At 50.3% G+C, this 22,411-nt stretch overlaps 1 protein-coding gene across 4 annotated transcripts in view; it reads right to left on the reverse strand.

Annotated features, from left to right (window-relative positions):
• Window positions 1-22,411, reverse strand: part of P2RY6 (pyrimidinergic receptor P2Y6) — a 33,991-nt gene that overhangs the window by 1,842 nt on the left and 9,738 nt on the right. For 2 of the 4 annotated variants that reach the window (XM_017646715.3, XM_017646720.3), the window contains one exon: window positions 197-258. In XM_017646715.3, the coding sequence (XP_017502204.1) occupies window positions 197-216 (20 nt within the window). In that variant the 5' untranslated portion in view covers window positions 217-258. Of the gene's footprint in view, window positions 1-196; window positions 259-2,919; window positions 3,795-3,917; window positions 4,036-22,411 lie in introns of all 4 variants that reach the window. The other 2 variants (XM_017646717.3, XM_017646716.3) reach the window with 2 other exon arrangements.

The raw sequence follows: 22,411 nt of genomic DNA on the forward strand, positions 1-22,411 counted from the left end.
TGATCATGGTGGGCCTGTCTGTCTGTCTCTCTCTCACAGACCAGGAACATTCTGAGGAAAAGTGCCAGGTCTGGTGCGTCTCTTGTGTCTAAAAGTCCAACCTGGGGTCCAGGGCAGAGAATGCCCTGATAATTTTTAATTAATCACCATGAACAGAATTTCCACACACTATGAACTGACTAAAGAAAGTGCCCACCTCTTCAACCTGGACTCCATTTTCCAAAGCCATGGTCCTTCTTTTGGCCTCAGTCTTCTTATCTGTAAAATGGGAGAAGGAAACTATTGAGGAGTTCCCTAAGCCTCCTTCTACTTGACTGGAGGCTACAAACGCTGGTCTGGCAGAGCCATTGAAGCCACAGCACCCTCTAGTGGCTACAGTAAAAACAGTTTCCCTGAAGGCAGACGGCTGAAGGACTGACCAAATCTACAGCATACTTTGTAAGGAGCAAAATCCAGGCACAGTGAGGAATGGTGGCTGCTCAATCTTAGTGAGTTAGAAGCAGAGGCAGAACCAGAACTCAAACACCTGACTCAGAGGAGGCAACTTAGTGCAGCCCATGGACACAGAATGTAGAGGTCCTCAACCCAGTTTCAGAACTAGGCAGGTCTGGTTCAAATCCTGGCTCCCCTACTTCTGTGCTGTACCACCCGGGGCATGTCACTTAGTTTTTCTAGGTCTGTGTCCTTATCAGTAAAACGTGTCATAGGCCTGATATGCAGTAGGTGCTTAATAAGTATCATGTCATGCTGTTATATTCTACACCTTGTCCCTCCACTCATCCCTTTTGGCTGGGGTTTGGGGGAGCCAGCAGCACAAATGTCTTAAGGGGTTCCTGGTGGGATAAGTCTTATTTCTCGATAGTCATCTCCTAACTGGCATTTCTGCATTTATTGACATCCAAGAGAATTCCCAACTTAAATCCGATGGACCTGTCAGGCAAAGCCTTTGTGATAGGGGGTTGGATCATCCCCTTCCCTATTTTATAGATGGGAGAAACTGAGGCCTAGAGAAAGTACGAAGTCCTATAAATGCACTCAGAGGATGGTAGAGGGTTGAGGCTGAGTATATGGCTCTGGTCCAGATGCTCAGGAACAAATCCCAGCTCTGCACACATGTGAGCTGTGTGGCCTTATGCTTATTACTGAAACTTCATGCCTCAGTTTCCCCATCTATAAAATGGGGGTAACATAGGGCTGTTGTGAAGATTGGTGTCTGGCACAAGGCAAGTGTTAGCTGTTCTTGATGCGACTCTACCTGCTAAGTAAAGTTATGAGATTTTTAAAAGTTACATTAGAGTAAAATATAACTTCCCAAACTATTTCTCTCACCTTAAAATTTTATTTTGATGAAAATATTTTACCCAGATTCTGGGCAACTGCAAAATGATGTTGTTAGATTCTCTAGTCTGTATTCCACATGCCATGTCTCCTTTAGTTATGAAAGATTCTGTGGGACTTCAGATCATGTGCTGAGAGCCCAGCCACCCAGTTAGGCTATGAGTGGGATGCCAGATGAGGAAGCAGAGAGGTCCCCCATTGTAGCCAGGAAGCCAAGACTAGTATAGGTGAGAGGAAGTTCATTCATTCATCTCTTTATTCATTTATTCAGGCTATTCTTTCACACATGTATTTAGTCTCTTGTTTTCACATGACAGGCATTTAATGAATACTTACTGCCTGCTGGATGCATGAGGGCACAGTAGATAGATGTAGACAGATACAAATAGAGAAATACACACACACACACATATATATACACATATACATTTACACATACAGGTACATACACTATTCTGAGGGAGGGAGACCAGTGTGAGCCACAGGAAGAGACTTTTCAGGGGAGGAGGAAGGATGGAGCAAGACCCTGGTGGTTGAGGAAGGTTTCCCTGGGTGTGAGGACCCCCTGGGGTATCCCCAGGTGGGGAGGAGGTGGCGCAGGCAGGGCCTGAGAGGAGAGCTGCCTGCTGGGAAGAGTGTCAAGAGGAGGTAGAAGCGGGCAGAAGGAATGGTGCTGTGCTGCTAGACCCTCTCTTGGGAGGCCTGTCACCTTCAAACACCCCCAGAAAGAGCCCTTTGCCTCAGGCAACTGCGGACTCCAGACATTTTCTGCTCGCCACTCCCTGCTGAGACCAGTACTCTTGCAAGAAGCCAGGGGCTGCATAAGGGGCTCCAGGGCAAACCTTCAGTCCCCTCAGAAAAGCAGGCCTGGCTGCCACCCCAGCGACCTCAGCCATTCTGCTTTCTGAGGACCTCAGAGGGGTGAGCTGTTCTCAGTTCCTGCCAGGAGCTGGTCCCCACCTCCAGGAGACAGAAGCTGACAGTGGCTTCTAGGAGCTCTCATGTCTGTCACTCACTTGGGCCCCAAGCCCTGGGCCAGCTCAGCCCCAGCCTCTTCCTGGGCTCCAGCTTCTCTACCTGCAGTGGGAGGCATTCTAGCAGGTGGCTCTGACTCCAGCCTTCCCTGTGCCCCTCTGCCCTTTGGGGGAAATCTCAAACTCCAGTCCTGACAGCCAAGCTCTGTCAAGCCCTCCAGCCTCATCCCACATACCCCAGGTCACTCCACTCTGCTCCTTCCTCTTTTGCCACTCTCCTCCCAAGACACCGAGACTACCACACAGCCATTCACAGCCAGAGAGCCAGACTTCCTGTCAGACCTTTCCGTTTCTGCTGTTCTCATCACACAAAGTGCCATTCAGCCCATCTCTGTTCGTCAAACCAAGAGTGTCCACCAAGATCCAGATCCAATCTTGCTTCTTCCTTTTCTGATCCCCTGGTGGTTAGAGTACCTTCCACTGGTCCCTCCAATCCTGTGGACCTCCTTTAGGTCAGCCCTGTCCAAAAGTCACGGTTCCTTGTATCCAGCCCCCAGACCCCCACCCAAACACTGGCTCAAGGCCCATGAGTTGCACCAATGCTCACGTGTAGCCTCCTGTGCCTGAAGCGCGTTGGGGCAAGGGAGGCCAGACACGAGGCTCTCCACTCTCCTGTCCTCAGCCCGGTCGCAACACCTCCGATGGGCGGGCAGCTTCCTCTGTTTCCTGGCAGGCTTGTCTTGGACTGAAATAGCCCCTGCGGGGGCTACCCCTCCCAGCCACCCCCAACACCAAGCCTGGCGGAAACTGTGCCTAGAGGAGTGAGGAGGCGGAGAAAAGGTCTCCTTCCCGGAATGCTCCCCTATTCCCGCAGGGGGAACAGGGTGAGGAGGGGGCAGAGAGAGACGTGGAGGAGCACCAGAGACTGCCGGTCAAAGGCCAGCCCCACAGACCCAGCAGCTGCCCCTCTGCTCAGCCCTCTCAGTCTGCTCATCTGTCAAATGGGCAGGGTGGTGACTGAAGACCTTTGGCACCTCCTTGAGTCGTGACCCCAGAGCCAGGGCCCCAGTCTCCTACCCCTCCTTCCCTCATGCAACAGCCCCCTCACTGACAGGCCTGTCCCGCAGGTGGCCGCCTACTTTCTCACTCACTGGCGCACTCACCCTCTCTCTCCCTCCTTCCCTCCTCCTCTTCTCCAAAAGCATTTCTGGAGCGCCTACTGTCTGCCACCAGCGACTCCCACATGAGCACCGTGGCAGGCCCAGAGCTCCCCGGGAGTGGAGGGTGGAGGGTGTGGGGAGAGGGATGACGTCCCCGAGAACCCATCTGAGAGTCTCCCTGCCTGTACTGGGCCCTCCCCTGGCCCCTTGTCACCACCAAGTCTGGACTCAGAGCAGTTAGGACGACCAGAGGAAGAGATGGGGCTCTTCATTGTCCCGAGGAAGCCAGCTCCAGTGGTGGAAGCAGCATTCAGGAGGTGACCTAGGGGAGGTGGGCTTTGGTTTGGAGGAGCTAAGGCAGCTGGTGGGGGACTAGGAGGGTGCAGGGAAAAAACACTACCCCAGGAATTTGAGGCCCAGGTTCTTGTTCTTGGCCCCTACTCACTGTGTGACTTTGGACAAACCCCTTCCCCTCTCTGAGCCTTTTTGGTAGCATGTGGTCACACTGGCCATCAGCATGTTGTGAGGATGAACTGCTGGAGGGAAGGAGGACCCTTTTTATCCTGTAAGGTATAAGCACTGATCTTACCCCTAAACTCATTTTACAGGCAAGAGGACTGAGGAACCAAGTCAGGGTCAAAGGTTTGGGCCAAACTGAGAAAAATTCAGGTTTGAACAGCTAGTAAATACTTGGTCATCCATGCATGGATCAAGCACCTACTGCTTTTTCAGGTCAGAGCTAGGAGTTTCCTTGTACCAGCTGAAGGCATGGCCCTCCCGGTCTGAGCTGGGCAGTGCTGGGGCCCAGGAGGGCAAGGAGGCCTGGCCTTTAGTCCAGCAGCCTGTCTTCTGCTGGGTCCCAGGGCAACCTCCTGTGGTCAGGGTGTTTGTACCAAGAACGGAAGCAGCTCTGAGGGCTTCCTGGGGGCGTCAGCCCTGGGTACGCTTGGGTCTTAGTTCTTGCCACCTGGGTGGAGCCCAGGAGGGAGAGCTCAGGTCTTAGGGTTGGTAGGTACACCTGGATGTACGCCTTGAGAAGGCATGTCTGCTGCTGGGCCTTAAAGGACCAAGGGGACTTGGAGTGAAGAGTGAAGAGGGCAGCTCAGGCAGCAGTCATGGAGGTTGGGAATTAGCCTACCCTGTGTGAGAAATGAAGAATAAATATTGTAGCCGGAGCACGGAGGGGTTGTGTGAAGGGGGGCGCCAGATGAGAGGCCTGAAGGGGCTGGGCCAATTGTAAAACCTTCAAAGCAGAACCCAGGTGCCACTGCCCTGCCCCTAAGCCTGCCAGTCCCAAGCCCAGCCTCAGCCTTCTGCCCAGACCTTCTAGCCCCTAGGCCTGTGTACATGCTGCTGCTTCTGCCTAGGATGCTTTCCCCCATCTTCTCCAAATAATCCCCATTTATCCTTCCTATAGCTTCCCGTCTGTGAAAAGAGACTGATCATTGGTACCTACCACATGGGCTGTTGTAACAATGAAATGAAACCATGTATGTGAGGTGCCCTGGCACACAGTAGGTACTCAATAAATGTTTATTAACTGACTGAATCATTTCCAGGCCCAGACTAAGTGCCTCCCCTTTGGGCTCCCTCAGCGCACTGCAGTCTCCATTAATTTCTGCGTCCTCAGCACCAGGTGTCATTTCTTAACTGCCTCCCCTATGCCAGATGTTTTATCAGCAGTTCTGGGCTGGTGGTGGGGGAGATGATTCTTTCCACTTTACAGATGAAGGAACTAAGACTCAGGAAGGGCCCCCTAGTTTCCTGGTGTCCCAGCCAGGTGGCATTTCAACGTGGTCCTTCTGATTCCCTGGCTCCCTTTTCCACGCTTAGATGGTCAAGCCAGGGGACTCCCAGGGGATTGCCTTCCCTGTGCTGAGGACCTGTGGCCAGGAGATGGCGCCAGCAGACTGCCCAGGATGGGCAGCTTAGCACCTTCAGAGAAGGTGCCCTGCAAGAGGTCACACAGGACTGGGCAGCTAGTCACACAAGTGGCAGTTTACACAGTTGAGGCCTCCCCTCTGGGGCTGGCATTGAGCAACCTTGGGACCGGGTTCCCAGCCTCAGTTTCTCCTGGCTCCCTGCCCAGCCTTTCTCCTACTTACCATTCCCAGGTAAGCTTGAGCCCTGTTCTCAGATTTGCAACTGGTCAGTGTGGCTCACAGCAGCCACTGGGGATGTGGCAGGGCAACAGTGCCAGCACTGAGCCCTGTCTGTCTGAGGTAGAGGCCTTGGAAGTGTCACCCTGACACCAGGCATCCACCGCCCATCTCTGTTCCAGGTACACCATCAGCAGAAACACTGAAATCCCTCAGTCCACAAAGGGAACAATTTCGGCTGTTCCCTCTTTTCCATTCAGGCAACAAAACATGGAGTCATTTTACGCCTGCAGCAGAAACAATTCAGTTTAGACAGAAGGAAGAACTGAAGTTCCTTGGTCTACCTGGATGCTACGGTCTCAGGATACTCCTTTAGATGACACTCCCCATCCCCCTCCCCAAAGCCCTCTTATCTGGAAGGGATGAAGAGGCCTGAAGGCCAGAAGCAGGAGCTGGAAGGCTGAGTCACCACCTGCCAGCCAGCCAGGAACCAGCCGAGACCAGGCTGGATTTGGGAAGAGGCTTCCCAACCTTGGCCTGCCTGCCTGCTGGGAAACAAGGCCAGGAAACTCCTTGCCTGGCCCTTGGCTTGTAAGCTTAGCTGCAAGGGCACAGGATGACAGGGGTCAAGACCCAGCTTCCTTCCCCTGAGGAGTCAGACAGGCTGGGATCCATCACCACTTTGCTGTGTGACCTGGGGTGAGCCACCTACCCTTTCTGAGCATGTGTCTCCACATGATAAGCAGGACTAGTCATGGTGCCTAGTCATCATGCCCTCTAGGCTGCTGTCACCAACTCAGCCCTGTCCCCAGCAGCATCCAGCTTGTGGCAGGGGTGCCCCGTGGATCACCCCTCCGGTCAGCCTGGCATCAGGTTCCTAATGCTGATGCCACCTTGGCACCCAGAGGACAGTGGGCAGAGCCCACCCCTCCTGGGAGAGTTTTGGTCCCACCTGTAGTATCAGGCCAGCCACAGAAGTAGGCAAACCTGGCAGAAGGGCACCAGGAGGGAAGGAAATCTGATTTCTCTTCCCTTTTTCCACTTCCCCTTCTCACCTCCTGCTCAACAGGAATTAAAGCTGGAACTGAAACAGCCATTTTGAGTGCAGGGAAGGAGAAGCTGCCCCTCAGTGGCTCACGTAATTGCCACACAATCTGGGCAGACGCTCATGCTGGGATTGACTGCACCATCCCTGTGCAAAAGTGCCTCACAGGCCATCTCTCACTCAGTCTTCACAATTTCCATCTCTACTTTGCAGGTGAGGAAGCTGAGGCTTGCCAAAGTTAGCAAGAGGTCCTCCTCAGGACGGTGAATGCCGAGGTTGGAGTCCATACCCGCCCAGGTGGGTGCAGGGCTGAGGAACCGAGAAACGGGCCTGAGGGCGGGCGGCAGCAACAGGGCTGCCCCTGACAGAGAGAACAGCCATGGTGTCTGGCTGTCCAAATCCATGCCCACGGGGCCACGGTGCCTTCCACCCAGGGCTCTGGTCTATCCCAGGTCCGTCTAATAAACCCTCTCCCTTGGAACTAGTGTAAAGGGTCTCCGTTCCTTGCCTGAACCCCCAGGATGTCCCATTTTTTAAAATCTCCCTGTGGAGATGTACCACTTGGATCTCCCCTCAAGAAAGAAACTGCTGTTTAGCTGCAAGGAGTGCAGTTGGCTGACAGCCTCTGTTGGTATCTTCAGAGCCCGCCCATCCTCCCAGATAACCAAGCTCCAGTCCGCTGGGGAAGAGATGGCCTGGGTCCAACTGTCTGGCCTGTCCTGATGGCGGTCATTGTTCTGTTCCTCTGTAGTTTCTTCCCACCCAATTCCCAAATCCTCTCTCTTGATGACAGCCTGCCTGCTGTTCCCCCTTCGAGGGATCTCTTCCTTCCTCTCCTAGGGTCTGGACAATGTGTGAGTGGTGGACCTGTGGCATAGGCCTGCAAATGAGAGAGGAGTGGGCTCCTCAGGCCCTGTGTCTGGCTCGGGAGTGGATGGACAATCTTCACTGCATGCCTCAGTCACTTCTGAAGTTTTTGCTAGAGCATTGGAAAGGACACAGGTTTTCCACTGGGTTTGCAAAGCTAGTAGGAAGTAAGCCTGGGGCTTCTGGAGCCCAGGTGAACTATATGCCAGGCACTGTCCTAAGCACTGAAGATACTACCACCAGGGAGGAGACTGTCCAAAATAAAGCTGAAGGATGGTAGAATGAGAGATGGGAACACACCAGTTCCTGAGAACACCACTGAGCACCTGGTTCCAGCTGTACCTGAAGCTTTACCCTCCCTCCACTGGACTTTTTGATGGCATGAGCTAATAAATTCCCTTTTTTGCCTTTGTCCATTTGACCTAGGGTGCTGTCACTTAAAAACAGGAGTCTATCTACAGACCTATACCCACAGGCCCTCCTTTCCTCTTCCCACAGCCCATGTTCACGGCTTTGGCCCTGGGACCCTAACACCCCTGCAGGGGAGGCTGGAACTGGCCCTGTACCTGGAGTCCACCCATCTGGGGCAGGTGGGGACTGAGGGACTGACAAGTGAAACCTGATCCCCACAGGGCAGCCAGGGAAGCCCCCAGTTCATTTCCCATGAGGACAGTCTCTCCTCCATTGGATCCCAGAGGAACCACTGCCACCTCAGTAGCTTCCAGGCAGGAAACAAGAAACCTAGAAATCGAGCTTCTAGTTCTAGAATCATCACCCACCTGCTGTGTGACCTTGGGGAGGTTACTTCACTTCCCTGAGCCTCATTTTCCTGAGCTACTTCACTGCGATAGTTTCTTGGCTACTCCGCAGGTATACCAGCCACTGAGCTAAGTTTGCTGCAAAATATCTCATTTGCTCCTACAACAGCCCTGTGTGGTGGGTTGTATTATCTCCATTTTATAGATGAGGAAATCAGCTTAGAAAGGGCTGGTGACTTGCCCAAGGTGACACAGTGAGTCAGTGGTGAGCCAGGACTGAGACACAGATCTGAATAATGATTAAGTCTACATTCAGGAAGGAAAGTGACAAATACCTATAAGAAAATTGAGGCCAGAGAGATTAGAAACTTTCCCAAAGTGCCCAGTAAAACCCCCATGCCACCCTGCCTCTTGAGAATACAGTGACCTGAGACAGGACAAAGAAATGGGGACTGGGAGTCAGAGCAGAAAAGAAGACCGATCCGAGGGTCAGCCAGACACCCTCCCTTCTTTACCTTTTTCAGAAGTGGGGACAAGGCCTGCTTGGCCTTTGGTTCCCCAGAGACCAGCACAGGCTGCAGCTCCCAATGGTGAATGAGGGCATCTAGTCTATCAAGATGCGCCGCAGGGCTCTGTCCTTGGTGCTGCCTGGCTCAATAAAATTTTTTTAAAGCCCTTGTGTTGGCTGATGACAGAGAAGGCTTGTTGGGGGGAATGAAGGTTATGGCTGCAGAAGTAGCACGTCTGAGCCATGTGGGCCCCACAGCCCCCAGCTCTCAGGAAAGGTAGACCACCAACAGTGCCTGAGTGTTTATTGTGGGTCATGATCCTGCCCTTTCCACAGACCCTAGGCCCCAAAGGTAGGCAGCTTTGCCCACAGCTCTCACAGGTAAGGCGCGGGTGTGGAGAAAGCCTCAGAACCCCTCACCTCCCTCTGCCTTGGCCCCTCTCTGACCATCTCCAGCACCTGAGCCCAGCTGGCAGAGACAAGAGAACGATTGGACTTGAGCTTAGAGCTCAATGTCAGGGCCCTGAGTTCTGGACTTTCATGGTGAGAGAGGCCTTAGGACCATCTGACCCAGAGCTCTCCGCAGCCCCTCAGAGAAGAAGGCTCTCTGCAGACTCTCTGACAGGATTTGTCTGGCCCTGTTTGCATACTTACCGTGAAAGGGTGCTCACTCCATCTCTCCCAGGCTGTTGCATTCCACCTCGAGAAAGCTCACTGGGAGATGTGCTTCATCACACCAAGCCCTGAGATCCTCCACTAGTCACTACATCTCTTCCCCAGTCTGGCCTGCCTCTGGGACCAGAGAGCCCTGCCGCCCCAAGTCCCAGGACACTGCAGAGACTGTCTGAAGATTAGTCATCAGTTGGTCTCATTCTCACCAGGCAAATCTAATGCTCATGTCCAGGCCCAGGGAACCTAGTGGTGGAGCCCATAACCAGGCATGAGGCCAGGGAGCCATGACTGCTTCCAAACCTGAGGACAAAACCTTTTTGCCTCTATCCTCTCATTTCCTGCTTGGGGCCTGTGAGGAGGGCATGGGCCCTTCCTACCATGTTGAGAGAACGAAAGTGAGGCCTCCAAAAGCTTGGTGTCTTGTCAAGGCACCAGTCAGCCAGTGTTTTTCCAAGCAGCTGGACCACCTTCCTCCAAACCAAAATCCTCACCCTCAGATGTCAGCCATGTGGGATTTGGACCCATCTCTGGCCAGCCTAGTGTGGGAGAAGCAGTGCTCTGGGGCCATCTGAGGGCTGGCCTGGGAGGAGGACATCAAAGTCAGGGCAACCGCCTGCTCAGAGTACTGTGGGGGGGGGTGGGGGGCAGCGGGTAACACAGGTATTTCCTGCTACACAGTGCGTGACTGCATGTGGCTGTGTGTGGACCTCCTTCCGGTGGTCACTCAGATACCACCTTCTCAACGAGGCCTTCCCCAACCACACTGGCTGAAACTGTAACTTCTCGCCCCTCTCCCCACGTGTTCTTCCCACTCCCGCTCTCTGCTGTATTTTTCTCCTTAGCTTATCTTTAACACACTATTTTATTTGTTTATCGTCTCCACCAGGACAGGAGTTTTCATGTTTTATTCACTACATCTCCAGTGCCTAGGACATTGCCTGACACATGGTAAATACTCAATAAATATTTGTTGAATGAATAGATGGATGAATGGATGGATGGATGAATTTCTAGGGGTGGTTGAAAAATGTCTACACAGAGAGGGCTTAGGGACAGAAATCTGACCTGAGGCATAGAGGACTTGGCTTGAGGTTACATTTATATCACAAATGGCACTTTGTACTTAGGAGTATGTGCTTATTAGGGACTGGGGGCTGATAGAGACATCAAAGCCACCATGGGGCTGCCTCTATCTGGTTATGTGTGGGAGATTCAGGCTGTGAACAGCCCCATGGGCATGGGCTGCCAACCTCTTTCTCCTGCCCTGTTTGAGGCCTTTCTAGCCTCTCATTTTCCAGGTCTTCATCTCTCTCTGCCCCTCTCTGGCCCTGCTCTATCCTGTTCTCCTAGAGCCTCCAAGCCTCCTGGCCTGTACACCGTCTCTCCCTCTGCTCTGGGGCCTCTGATTTGGAGGCCTCCAGTATCGTGGGCCAGCATCTTCCTGGCCCCTCTCCTTCCCCTTGCCAGCCTGGGCCTCTGCCCCAGGACCCTGGATTCCTGTGAATACAGCCAGTCCATTCATATCCCTGTTCCTGGCCCCTTCAGACCGCTCGGGCCTGCCCTGTGGAGCTGAGTGTGGCTCAGCTGAGGGCCCTGAGGCCCAATGGCCTGGGTTGCCACCCGACTTGACTGAGTCCTCAACCTTTTGCCTGTCCTGGAGTGGCCTCTCTGCCCTCTCTTCCAAGCCTTTGCTCCATCTTTCTTATCAGGGCTACCCACAACCCCAGCAGCCCTCCACCCCGACAGCCCTCAACTCCTCCTTCAGAGCAAAGAGAGCCCTTTCAGAGACACCTTCTTCAATTTCTGGCCACCTAAACAAGCCTGATTTGTTCCCCTTTGTCCTCATTCCTCCTGGGCCTCAGGTCACGTGCCCCACTGCTGATGCCCACTCTCTGCCAGCTCCTTCCCCGAAGCCCACAGCACTCTCCATCCTCTCCATCTCCATCTCTCCTTGACCCCACTTGCCTCTCCAGCTGTGCTTCCTCCTCCCTTCACAGTCAAGCTTCTGGAAGAGTCTTTACTGTGCTGCCTCCCCTTCCTCCCTCCCGGCACCATTTCTCATACCCCTATTGTCAAGCCTAGGGCAGGGCAGAGCAGGGAACAGCAATGGGCACCCTGTCTTTCTAGGTGAGCTAGTGAGATGGAACTGCAGGAGCCAGTGACTATCTGAGCTCCATCACAAGGAAATCTTAGGAGTGACCTTGACGTAATCAACAGGCTTTGGGGAAAAAACAGGCCACTGCAAGGTGACTTTTGTTTGACAAGCCCCTGCTGAGGCTGTGCAAGGCTCGGGGAGAAGCCTTTGTGGCTTCCAGGAAAGGGTCTGGATGGGAATTTGGGGTGGGGCTCAGGGTGGGCGGGGGCACCTCTAGCGTCTGTTTAGGTGGGAACTGGTGGGGTAAATGAGGGGACTGATACATTTGCATAGCTCATGCCATCAGTTTGAGAGAATGCCAATGTCTGTATCACAGAATAGGAGGGGCTGCGGTCACAGAGCAGGTGGGTGGGTGGGGCACAAAGCTTCTCCAGCTGCCCCCTGGCATTACCCCTGGTCACCCAAAATAGGATCCTCTCCAGATTAGTTCTCTGAAGAGCTCCCATGAAAACCCAGAGTTCTTCAAGCCCCATTAATTCTAATTTTCCCATACAGTCCCATATGCTCCCTGCAACCCAGCCCTACCCCTGGGTAGGGTCCAGGTCAATTAGATACTAATGCCCAATCCTGGCACCCCTCTGCCAACCATCACTGTTCCCTGTACAGAGCTCAGGACTGGCAGACCCATTTTCCATCCTGGCTCTGTAGCTTAGGAGCAATGATTTAACTTTCTGAGCCTCAGGGTCCTTAATTATAAAATTGAAATAATAATACCCTCACTGCAACACTGTAGGGGCTCAAATGAGGTAAAGGATCTAGAACTCCTAACTTAGTATCTGGTGCAAGCGAATGTTCATTCAGTGGGGCTTCTGTTATCCCTCATAATTTTATCACAGACCAGCTGAGAAATGGCCTCACTTGAAGCCTTTGCTGATTTATTACTCACTCACTCACTCATTCATCCATCTGATATGCATTTGCAAGGAGCCTTCTGATGTACAGAGACTTTACTGGGCTCTGGTCCTTGTCCTTAAAGAGCCCCAGCTGATGGCAAAAACAGATGAAGGGGCCTCTGGGAAGACCCCTATCCCTGCCTAAGGTACCGAGGAAGTCTCCCTGCATGTCGACAAGGTAGGGGAGGGTGTTCCTGACAGAGACACCTGCTGGAGATATGAGGGCATGGGGTATCTGCCAATGTTTGCATTCACAGGAGGTGAGGCTGATCAGAGCAGGTCCCAACAGGCCTCAAATGCCAAGCTACAAATTTGGTCTCTGCATTGTGGGTGCTGGCCAAGGAGCCCTCCATGGTTTGTAAAGCAGGGGAGAGGTGTGATCAAATTTGAGATTTAGGAGGCCCCTTGTGCTCCTGGAGGGAAGATGGACTGGGTGTGGTTGGAGTCCAGGTCAGAGACAGCAGGGCTTAAGGGGGGTCTTGGACAGAGACAGGGAGGCTCAGGGCCAGTTGCTGACAGGGCCAAGTCACGGGCTTTGAATGCCAGGCTCACAGTGGCCTCCTGCCCCTCTTCCATATACCACTCCTCAAGCCCTGACAGACAGAGTGCTAGAAGGACAGATGGGAGGGGGATAGGTTCTCAGAGATGTCCTACTCTAGTCTTCAGGTGCCAGCCAAGAATCCCTGGACCAGAACAGGCAACATGATGGCCTACAGCTCGATGCCCCATGTAAGTCCATGGGGGCTTGCTTCCCCTATACCCCATTCCCAAGCCTGCTCCAGTCTGACCCTCCTCTCCTGGGGAAGCAAGAGCATAGCTTTGGTAGATGGGGACTCGGAGGAGTCTGGAAAGATGACTTGTTCCAACTGCCAGGCCCATGTAGGCCCTCCCTTCTCCTGCTGGGGAGGGGAGCCCTTAAAGCTTCCTGAGTTCTCTCCTCTCCTTCTTCACACCCATTTCATAACTGAGGAAACTGAGGCCCAGAGAAGAGAAGCTTTCAGCTCCTGGGATAAACGTAGCCCTCTGGGCCTTGGCCTTGGGGTGAGCATCAGGTGTGGGAGACAGACTACTTGCATCCTAGTCCTGGCCTTGTTCTGGGGAAGTGGGATTCATGATTCCTGAGGACACCGAGCTGGTGGGGGGTGGAGCTCCTACAGCACGAGCATCTGGCCCTGGCCTGGCCCTTTCCTAGCACCTTTCCCAGGGCACACTCCCCTTCCACACCAGACTGTGTCTCTGCAAGGCATGGTGAGGAGTACAAAACAGGAAGGAACCATGTGGGAACTGGGCTGGTCACTTCTCTGGCAGAGGAGCCCAGGCCCCACCCTGCCCAAGGGAGCCAGATGATCCCATCAGCACAGCTCAGCCAGGCTGTGCCCTCGTCCTCAGCCGCCCAGCTCCCCAAGAGAGGGGTTGGTGGAAAGGCCGGGCTCTGGTCCCTGGAGCTTGCAGACTTGACCAAGCCCGTCAGTGTCCAGCCTTGTGCTTGACCTGGACCCCACCCACAGGCCCAGAGAAGAGAAGTTTTCAGCTCCTGGGATAAACGTAGCCCTCTGGGCCTTGGGATGGGCGGGGCAGCATATGGGTCTGCAGGGGAGGTACAACTGATGTTTAAAATGGTCAGTGCCAGGGGCCCGCTAGCCTCCAGTTCCACCTGGAGAGGTTGGCAGAGCAGGGCCTACTCATTGCCATTTCTCTGGGGGGAAGACTCAGGCCTCACTTCAAATCAGTCACCAACCCCTGTTCGTTCTCTATCCTTACACTTGTCAAGGTGTCCCCTTCTCTCCTCCCATGGTCCCTGCCTCAGCCTAGACTGCAGCCATCTCATGCTGTCTTTCATCTCCCCAGCCAGTCCATCTCCTTTTTGCAGCCAATAGGATCTTTGCTCAGATCTGCTGCCTGTGTATCTTGTGGCTTCCTGGTGCCTGATGTTATATAAAGGCAAAGCCAGGCTCTGCTGACCTGCTCCCAGCACCTTCTCCCATCCCCCACGTGCATGTGACCTGCTGGGCCCTGGGCTACTTTCAGTTCCTGGGACCATCTGGACTCTGTTCCTTAGTCAGTGATATTTACACCCCTGGACTGCCTGCTTCCCACATGTGCAGCTGGCAGACAGCCGCTGTGAACCCAGAGAAGACCCAGGTCCTGTCCTCAGGAACTCAGTACAGGCAAGGGAGAGTACCTGAAGATCCGTGAGCCGAGGTAGATGTGAGTGCTCTGGAGTCCTGCGGAAGCCCAGCAGGCAGGCATGGCCCTGCAGGCCAGGAAGGCTCCGTGGAGGGGGCAAACATAAAATGGCCAAGTGTACATGGAGGCAAAGGGCATTTCAGGCAGAGGAAGCAGCAAGGGCAGAGGCTGAATGAAGCATACACTGAAGGGTGGTAAACATAGCCAGAGCTGCCAGCATATGTGGTTGGAAAAGAAGCCCAAACTAATAATAATGATACAATTACTGAACCCTTTTGTTGAACCAATTACAGTGTGCCCCATGTACAATACTCCATTTAATCATCATAATAACCCTATGAGATAAGACTAGTATTAGCTCCATTTTGTACCTCAAGTGGGGAAACCAAGGCACAGGAGGCTAGCTGCCCTGCCTGTGGCAGCACAGGTGGAAGGAATGGTCACTGGGCAATGAACCCAGGTCATCTGGCTCCAGAGTCCCATTCTTAGCTCCTACAATATACTAGCGCTGGGGTAGGGAGGTTCTCAAATGGCAGGTAAGTCCAGCTCCCCTACTGCTCTGCCCAGCCTGCCTGGGCTTACCCTCTCACAGGGACTCCATAAATTCTGCCTCCTCCAGGGAGTCTTAAGGGACCAGCTCCAAGGTGAGGAATGCCCTTTTAAGCTGAGTTTCCTGACTTGAGCTCCTCATGGGGTTTCCAGAGCCTTTCTGAGGAGGAATGTTTGCCTGTCAAGCATCTTTTGCTACGGGGACTCCCTTTCTTCATTCCATGGTAGGCACCTGACCGAGAGCTGATCAGTCAGAGCGTCCATCCTGACCCCTTACCAGTCACTGGCTGAGGGGAAACCAGTTAGAGTTTGCGCCAGGAATTGTGGTGTAACCAGCATGGAAGGCTCCCTCCCTTTTCCTCTAGGATGATTAGCTGTGAGGGCCGTGGAAGCCTGGTGCTTCTAGAAAGAACTTGGATGACAATGTAGGAAGCCAGTAGAATATCAGGAGAAAGCTTTCAAAAATAGAATGCTGATGACCTTATTGTAACTGCTGGATCTAGCCATGTCTGATTCGGTCTGTCTTTGATTTTTCCTTTACATTAACTAATACCTTTCTTGCCTAAACTAGTTGCATTTGTCACTTGCAATCAAAATAGCCCTGCCTAATATGACACCAAAAACACAGGTGACAAAAGAAAACAATAGATCAATTGGATTTCATCAAAATAAAAAACTTTGTGCATCAAAGGATACTATTAACAGAGTGAAAAAGCAACCCACAGAATGAGAGAAAAGATTTGCAAATCATGTCTCTGGTAAGGGATTAATATTCAGAATATAAAAAGAACTCTTATGTTAACAACCAAAAAACAAATAGCCCATTCAAAAACTGGCAAAAGATTTGAAGGGACATTTCTCCAAAGAAGATATCCAAATGACCAGTAGCATATGAAAAGACATCACTAATCATTAGAGAAATGAAAATCAAAACCATAATGAATGCCAGATCACAGTTAGGATAACTGTTATGAAAAAACCAGGAAAGAGCAAGTGTTGGTAAGGATGTGGAAATATCAGCAGTATTATTCACAATAGTCATCAAGTAGAAACAACCTAAATGTTCATTGAGGGATGAATGGATAAACAAACGGTGGCATATACATACTGTGGAATATTATTCAGCCTTAAAAAGGAAGAATATTCTGACAGATGCTACAAACATGGATGAACCTTGAAGATATTATGCTAAGTGAAATAAGCCAGACACAAAAGGACAAACACTGTATGATTCCACTTGTATAACTGTGATACAATGATTTATAAGAAATATATATTTGACCATTCAGATGACCAAAATATATTTCTCAGATATATTTGGTCTTCATCCACAGTTCCAGAAAGTGCTTCAGAGCCATGAAGTGAAATGGGCGTCTTATCATGTTAATAAGAAGACTTTTAAACCCCCGCGGAGGGCAGGGCTGGTTGGCAGGGAGACCAATCATGTGATGATGGGTGGGAACTTTCAGCCCCCAGGACCCAGCCTCCAAGGAGGAAAGAGGACAAAGGGACTGGAGGTTAGATTAGCCATTGGCCAATGACCTAGTCAATCATGGCTATGCAATGAAGCCTTCACAAAAACCCGTGAGAACAGCATTTTGCTTTCCCTTTTTGCATCCTGCTTTCCTGTCTGAAGAGTGCTTCCATGCTTGGGGAACCGGACCCTTCCAACAGCTTCCAAGCTCCACAGGAACAGAAACTCCTTTATTCAGGGCCTTGCCTTATGTCTCTCTTCATCTGGCTATTAACTTGTATTCTTTATAGTATCCTTTATTAAACTGGTAAAAGTAAGTGTTTCCCTGAGTTCTGTGAGCTGTTCTAGCAAATTAATCATACCTAAGGGGGAGGCTGTTGGAACCTCAGATCTATAGCTGGTTGGTCAGAGGCACAGGGAATATAGCCTGAGGCCTGTGACCAGGGAGCAGACTTGTGGGACTGAGCCCTTAGCCTGTGGAATCTGGTGCTGTCTCTGGGCAGATAGTGTCAGAATTGAGTTGACTTGCTTGTTGTCATGTGTGGGAAAATTCCCTCCTACACAACATACACATTGGAATTGGGTTAGGGAAACCTAACATAATCAGTTACCTGGAACAGTCAAATTCATAGTGCAAGAAAGTAGAATACTGGTTACCTGGGGCTGGGGAGAGGGAGAAAAGGGGGTACAGTGTTTCCGTTTGGGATGTTAAAAAAGTTCTGAAGATGGATAGTGGTGATGGTTCCACAACAATGTGAAGGTACTTACTATCACTGAACTGCACGTTCAAAAAGGGTTAAAATGGTACATTTTATGTATGGCATAAGAAATATATATTTGCCCCTGGTTCCTGACAGAAAGCTCCTAAATCCCTCAGAATTTTCTGATAGGAGCACCTTTTGTTCTAATGAGTTGCCTCATGGCAAGCCCTAGATAACTTCGGGATGGAGGCTAGTTGCCAGAAGGAATAAAGCTTGATTAAAAGCTTGGAACTTTCAGCCCTACCCCCTAACCTCCAGGGAGGGGAGAGAAGCTGGAGATTGAATTCAATCACCAATAGCCAATGGTTGAATCAATCATTGCTACATAATGAAACCACCACCACAAAAAAAAAAAAACAAACCCTAAATGACAGCGTTTGGAGAGCTTCTGGGCTGGAATGCACATTTAAGTGCTAAAAAGTCTTATCCCTTCCCCCATACTTTGCCCTATGCATCTTTTCCATTTGGCAGTTCCTGAGCTGTATCTTTTATAATAATATGGTAATAGTTAAATAAAGTGCTTTCTTGAGTTCCGTGAACCGTTCTAGCAAATTATTGAGCCTGAGAAAGGGGTTGTGGGAACTCGTGATTTATAGCCCATCAGTCAGCAGTATGGAAGGCCTGGGACTTGTGCCAGGCATCTGCATGGTGGGAGGGCAGTCTTGTCTTGCAGGGCTGAGCCCTTAACCTGTGGGGACCATGCTAACCCTCAGTCGGTATCTGAATTGGTTGGTGTCAGGAGGAAAAAAAACACAAATTTGGTGTCAGAAGTATTGTGAATGAAAACAGCTCATTTTATATTACGTATATTTTACCACCAAAGAATGATTTAAAAGGTAATTTTTATGTTATGTATGTTTACCACAATAAAATACAAACAAACAAGCAAAAATAGCCCTGACCATTATGTCTGTCTGTCAGGAGATCATTCTCCACAGGTCTTTCGGATTTCTGCATGTCTTATAAGCAGAGACAAACCAGACCATCTTTTGAAGGATGTTTGCATAACAAACAGACTCCAAAGACAGTGTGAGGGTCTCCTACTGGAGCCGAAGGCAGGTTTGTTGGCTGTCTGGTATGCAAAGATGATGTCTTACTCTGGGGCAAATGTCAGGCAGGCTGACTGCCCCATTATGAAAGATTCATGTTGCCCTAGGTCCAGGTTTCCTTCTTGTAATGCATTCCATTGCATGTGAAGATATCATTTGGTCTTCTCTGAGGTGCCTTTAGGAATGGGGGCTTGAGGACCCAGTGCTAATACTGCTGTGAGGAACAAAGTTCTTTGTCTCTCACCAGAAGTCTCAGGTCTTCTGCCAGCATCCATGAAATAGTAGTAGGCTCACTTTTTAGCTTGCAAGTGTGGTAACATCACATGCCCTTCATGGTTCTTGATACTGTTTGTATCTGAATCTCAGGTGGGAAATACAGGAAATTTGTGTTTTTGACAATTCATTTTGATAGTCAGCCACTTCAGGGTTGTGGGAATCTTGCCCTAGCTCTAAGCCGCAAAAAAGTTCGTTTCTCTTGGGAGCTGGCATCTTCCTCCTCAGAGAGGCTGCCTCTCCATTTTTGCTCTAGCTGCCAGGAAGCTCAAAGTCAGTTTCCCTGTGCTCCAACATTAGAATCGACATTGGTCTTAACATTATGTGTAACTTGCATGTTCCCTCTCCTGTTTTTTAAAAAATGAAAATGTCATTCACTTACCATAAAATTCATCTTTCAGATGTGTAATTCAGTGATTTTTTGGTATATTCACAAGATTGTACAACCAATACTATATCTAATTTCAGAACATTTTAAATACCACAAAAGAAACACTGTACCCATTAGCAGTTACTCCTCACTGCTCTCTCCTTCCATCTTTTGCGGAGTTCTCCCATCTATATCTGTGGATTTGCCCAGTCTGGACACTTTGTATAAATGGAATCATACAATATATGCCATTTTGTTTCTTGCCTGTTTTACTTAGCATAATAACTTCAAGTTTCACCCATGCTGTAGCATGGATCAGAATTTCATTTTCATGGCTAAACAATATTCTATTGTATGACTAGACCATACTTTGTTTATCCATTCATCAGTTGGTGAATATTTGGGTTGTTTACACTTTTTCACTATTATGAATAACAGCTTTCAACATTTATATACAAATTTTTTGTGTGGATGTATGTTTTTAATTTTCTTGGGTAGATACCTAATGGTGGAACTGCTGGGTCTTATGGCACCTCTGTTGAACTTTTTGAGGAACTGGAAAACTGTTTTCCAAAGTGGCTGCACCAAATTATGTGCCTACCAACAGTGTGTACAAGTGTTCCTTATTCTTCACATCCTCGTCAACACTTATTATTATCTATCTTTTTTATTATAGCCATCCCCTAATGGGAATACAGTGGTATCATATTATGATTTTGATTTATAGTTCCCTAATTACTCCTTTTTTATGTTGTCACTAATATTTTACCATTTTATTTTATGTATTTCTGATCTGAGGCCTGACATCTTCTGTGGAACAAGTACCTCATGGAGTAGGAGAGGTATGGATTACAGGGCCAGACTGTCCTGGATTTGAGTCCTCCCCCTGCTTCTATGAGCTATTTGAGCTGAATGAGCAAGTTATCTAACCCTCTGAGTCCCAGTTTACCCACTTATTAAACCTGAATTATGGCATTAACCTTTCATGGTTTCTGCTACTACTATAAGTAAGTCTGTAATAAAGCCGCAGGTATGGCCTGGCATAAAGTAGGTCCTTAACAAATCTCACTGACTCTCTGGGAGTCTGACAGAAAGGTTTCTAGCTTGGTCAGAAGACACAGGCTAGGGACTGTTTAGATTTTAATCTATGATCTGCTTCATTCCAGCAACATTTTACAACAGGCATTTCAGGGTGCCTCACACATCAGCCTCCCCATGTCTTTATGTCCCCTTTGTGACATGAGAAATGAGACTGCAACATGGTGTCAAGTGTTGGTGAATCTGCAAAATTTGTTCTAACATCTTACAATTTTGTCTCTTGCCTCAACCAACAGACTAGCCTAAAGGTATCTCCCTTCTCTCCAGGGCAAGGAGGGCAGTGAACTAAAACTTCCTAAGAACCTACAAGTAATGTGTGCATTACCTTATTTAATCCATTCCATGAGCTAGTTATGTCGGTTCTATTATCCCAGTTTATAAATGGGGAATCTTAGATTCCAAGAAGTTAAATAGCTTGTCTGAGGTCACAGCGAGCAAATGGTGGTGTACAGATTCAAATCCAGCTCTTGATTTCAGCATCTGATTTCTTTACTCTGCAAATAGTATCCTCTGCTCCTTGCCTTCCCCCAATAGAAGGCATTCAGGGAACTTTTGGCTGAGCTGAATGGTTACTTCTCATCTGGGCTTCACAGAAACAACATCATCCCTTTAAGCTGAGATGTGCCTCCTAGATGCCACAGGTTATATCTCTCCTGGAGCCATAGAACACCCTTGCTCTGACCCAGGCTGTGAAAACAAGTGCTACACTGGGTGTCAGGATGCCTGGCTCTGTCCCACTACTACAGACTGAGCCTACCCAGGCCTCGGTACCCAGTCTCTTAATTTGCTAAACAGGGTGCTAGATCTACTCACTGCTGGGTTCTTAGCATCCAGCATAGGGCTGGACACAGGTGCCACTGACCCAGCCTAGGCCATCTCCACAGACCCACAATGCATGTCCTCCACATGGGAACTGTTAAGGACAGGACAGGGCAGGCCCTGGGGCAGGGGGAACAGGAGGCACCTTGTCATACCCAGGGCAGGGCACTGGGCCTTACATGCTTGCCAGCAGTTAGAGAGGAAGAGACAGAGCTGGGCCGCAGATCCCAGCCCAGACTGAAATAGAAACCCATTTCAGAGACAAATGAGGAAATGCCCCAGGGACAGGAGCAGTGAGGGTGGGTGTCACTGGGTAGAGCTCTGGGGACACAGCTTCCTGAGAGTCTTGACTGGCCTCTGCTGCAATGGGCACCTGTCTCCAGGCTCTGCCAACTCTCCTCTAGGGAGGACAAATTTGAATCTTAGATTTCACACTGGACAAGAAGCTCTAACTTCTCTGAAAGTCGGCTTCCTCAACTGATAAATGGGGATAACAACCGTCTTGGCTGCATTTGCTCTTATGTGAAGCACATAGCACATAGCAGGTGTTCAGTAAATGGTAGGCATTATGATTACTGCTTAACCTTCTCTTTCAGCTCAGTATTGACTGAGCAGTTTATTCATTTATTCTTTCATGCAGCCTGCTAGGTAGGCTGCAACAGTTAAGAAAAGTTCTGGAGTTAGGTAGGAGTTGAAACCCCAGCACTGCCACTAGTTGACTGGGTAACTCTGGGAAAGCCATTCCCCCCATTGAGACTTCATTTCCTTGCCTGCAAAATGGGAATAATAAGAGCTTTTCTGGGGGAGCACTGGGATATTGTGAGGAGTCCATGGGACAGTGATGTGAGAGCAGCCAGCACAGAGCCTTGGAGGGAAAAGTGGGTGGCAGGTGGGCTGCAGAGAGGAGCCAGGCAAGCTGCCAGCCCTGCAGACTGTGCCACATTGGAGCGCCTAGCAGCTGCGCCTCCAGGGGCGGCCACAGGATGAGGTGAGGGCAGGTGGAAGGAGGGAAGAATCGGCAGGCTCAGAGACAATTGCTAGGTTTCCAGACCACAGCCTGCTCCCTTTCTGGTAAACTAAGAAATAGTGAGGAAACATGAAAAAAGATTATGGCAAGTTTAAGGAGAAAAGTTCCAGCCAAACAGGGGAGCCTTGGGCAGTGAGGAGGTATCCCACCCAGCCGACCAGGGGAATGTGTGCACACACACATTACAGACACATGCACACACACTGGCAAGCTACACATTCTCACTCATGCACACACCCCCTAGGGCTTGCACACACATGTACCATCAGTGGCACAGCATTTTTACAAAGAGCCTTCTCATCTATTGTCTCATTTGATACCAAGGGGTGAAGAGA

The sequence above is a fragment of the Manis javanica genome, chromosome 11, assembly GCF_040802235.1.
Source record: "Manis javanica isolate MJ-LG chromosome 11, MJ_LKY, whole genome shotgun sequence".
In the NCBI taxonomy this organism is placed as follows: Eukaryota; Metazoa; Chordata; class Mammalia; order Pholidota; family Manidae; genus Manis; species Manis javanica.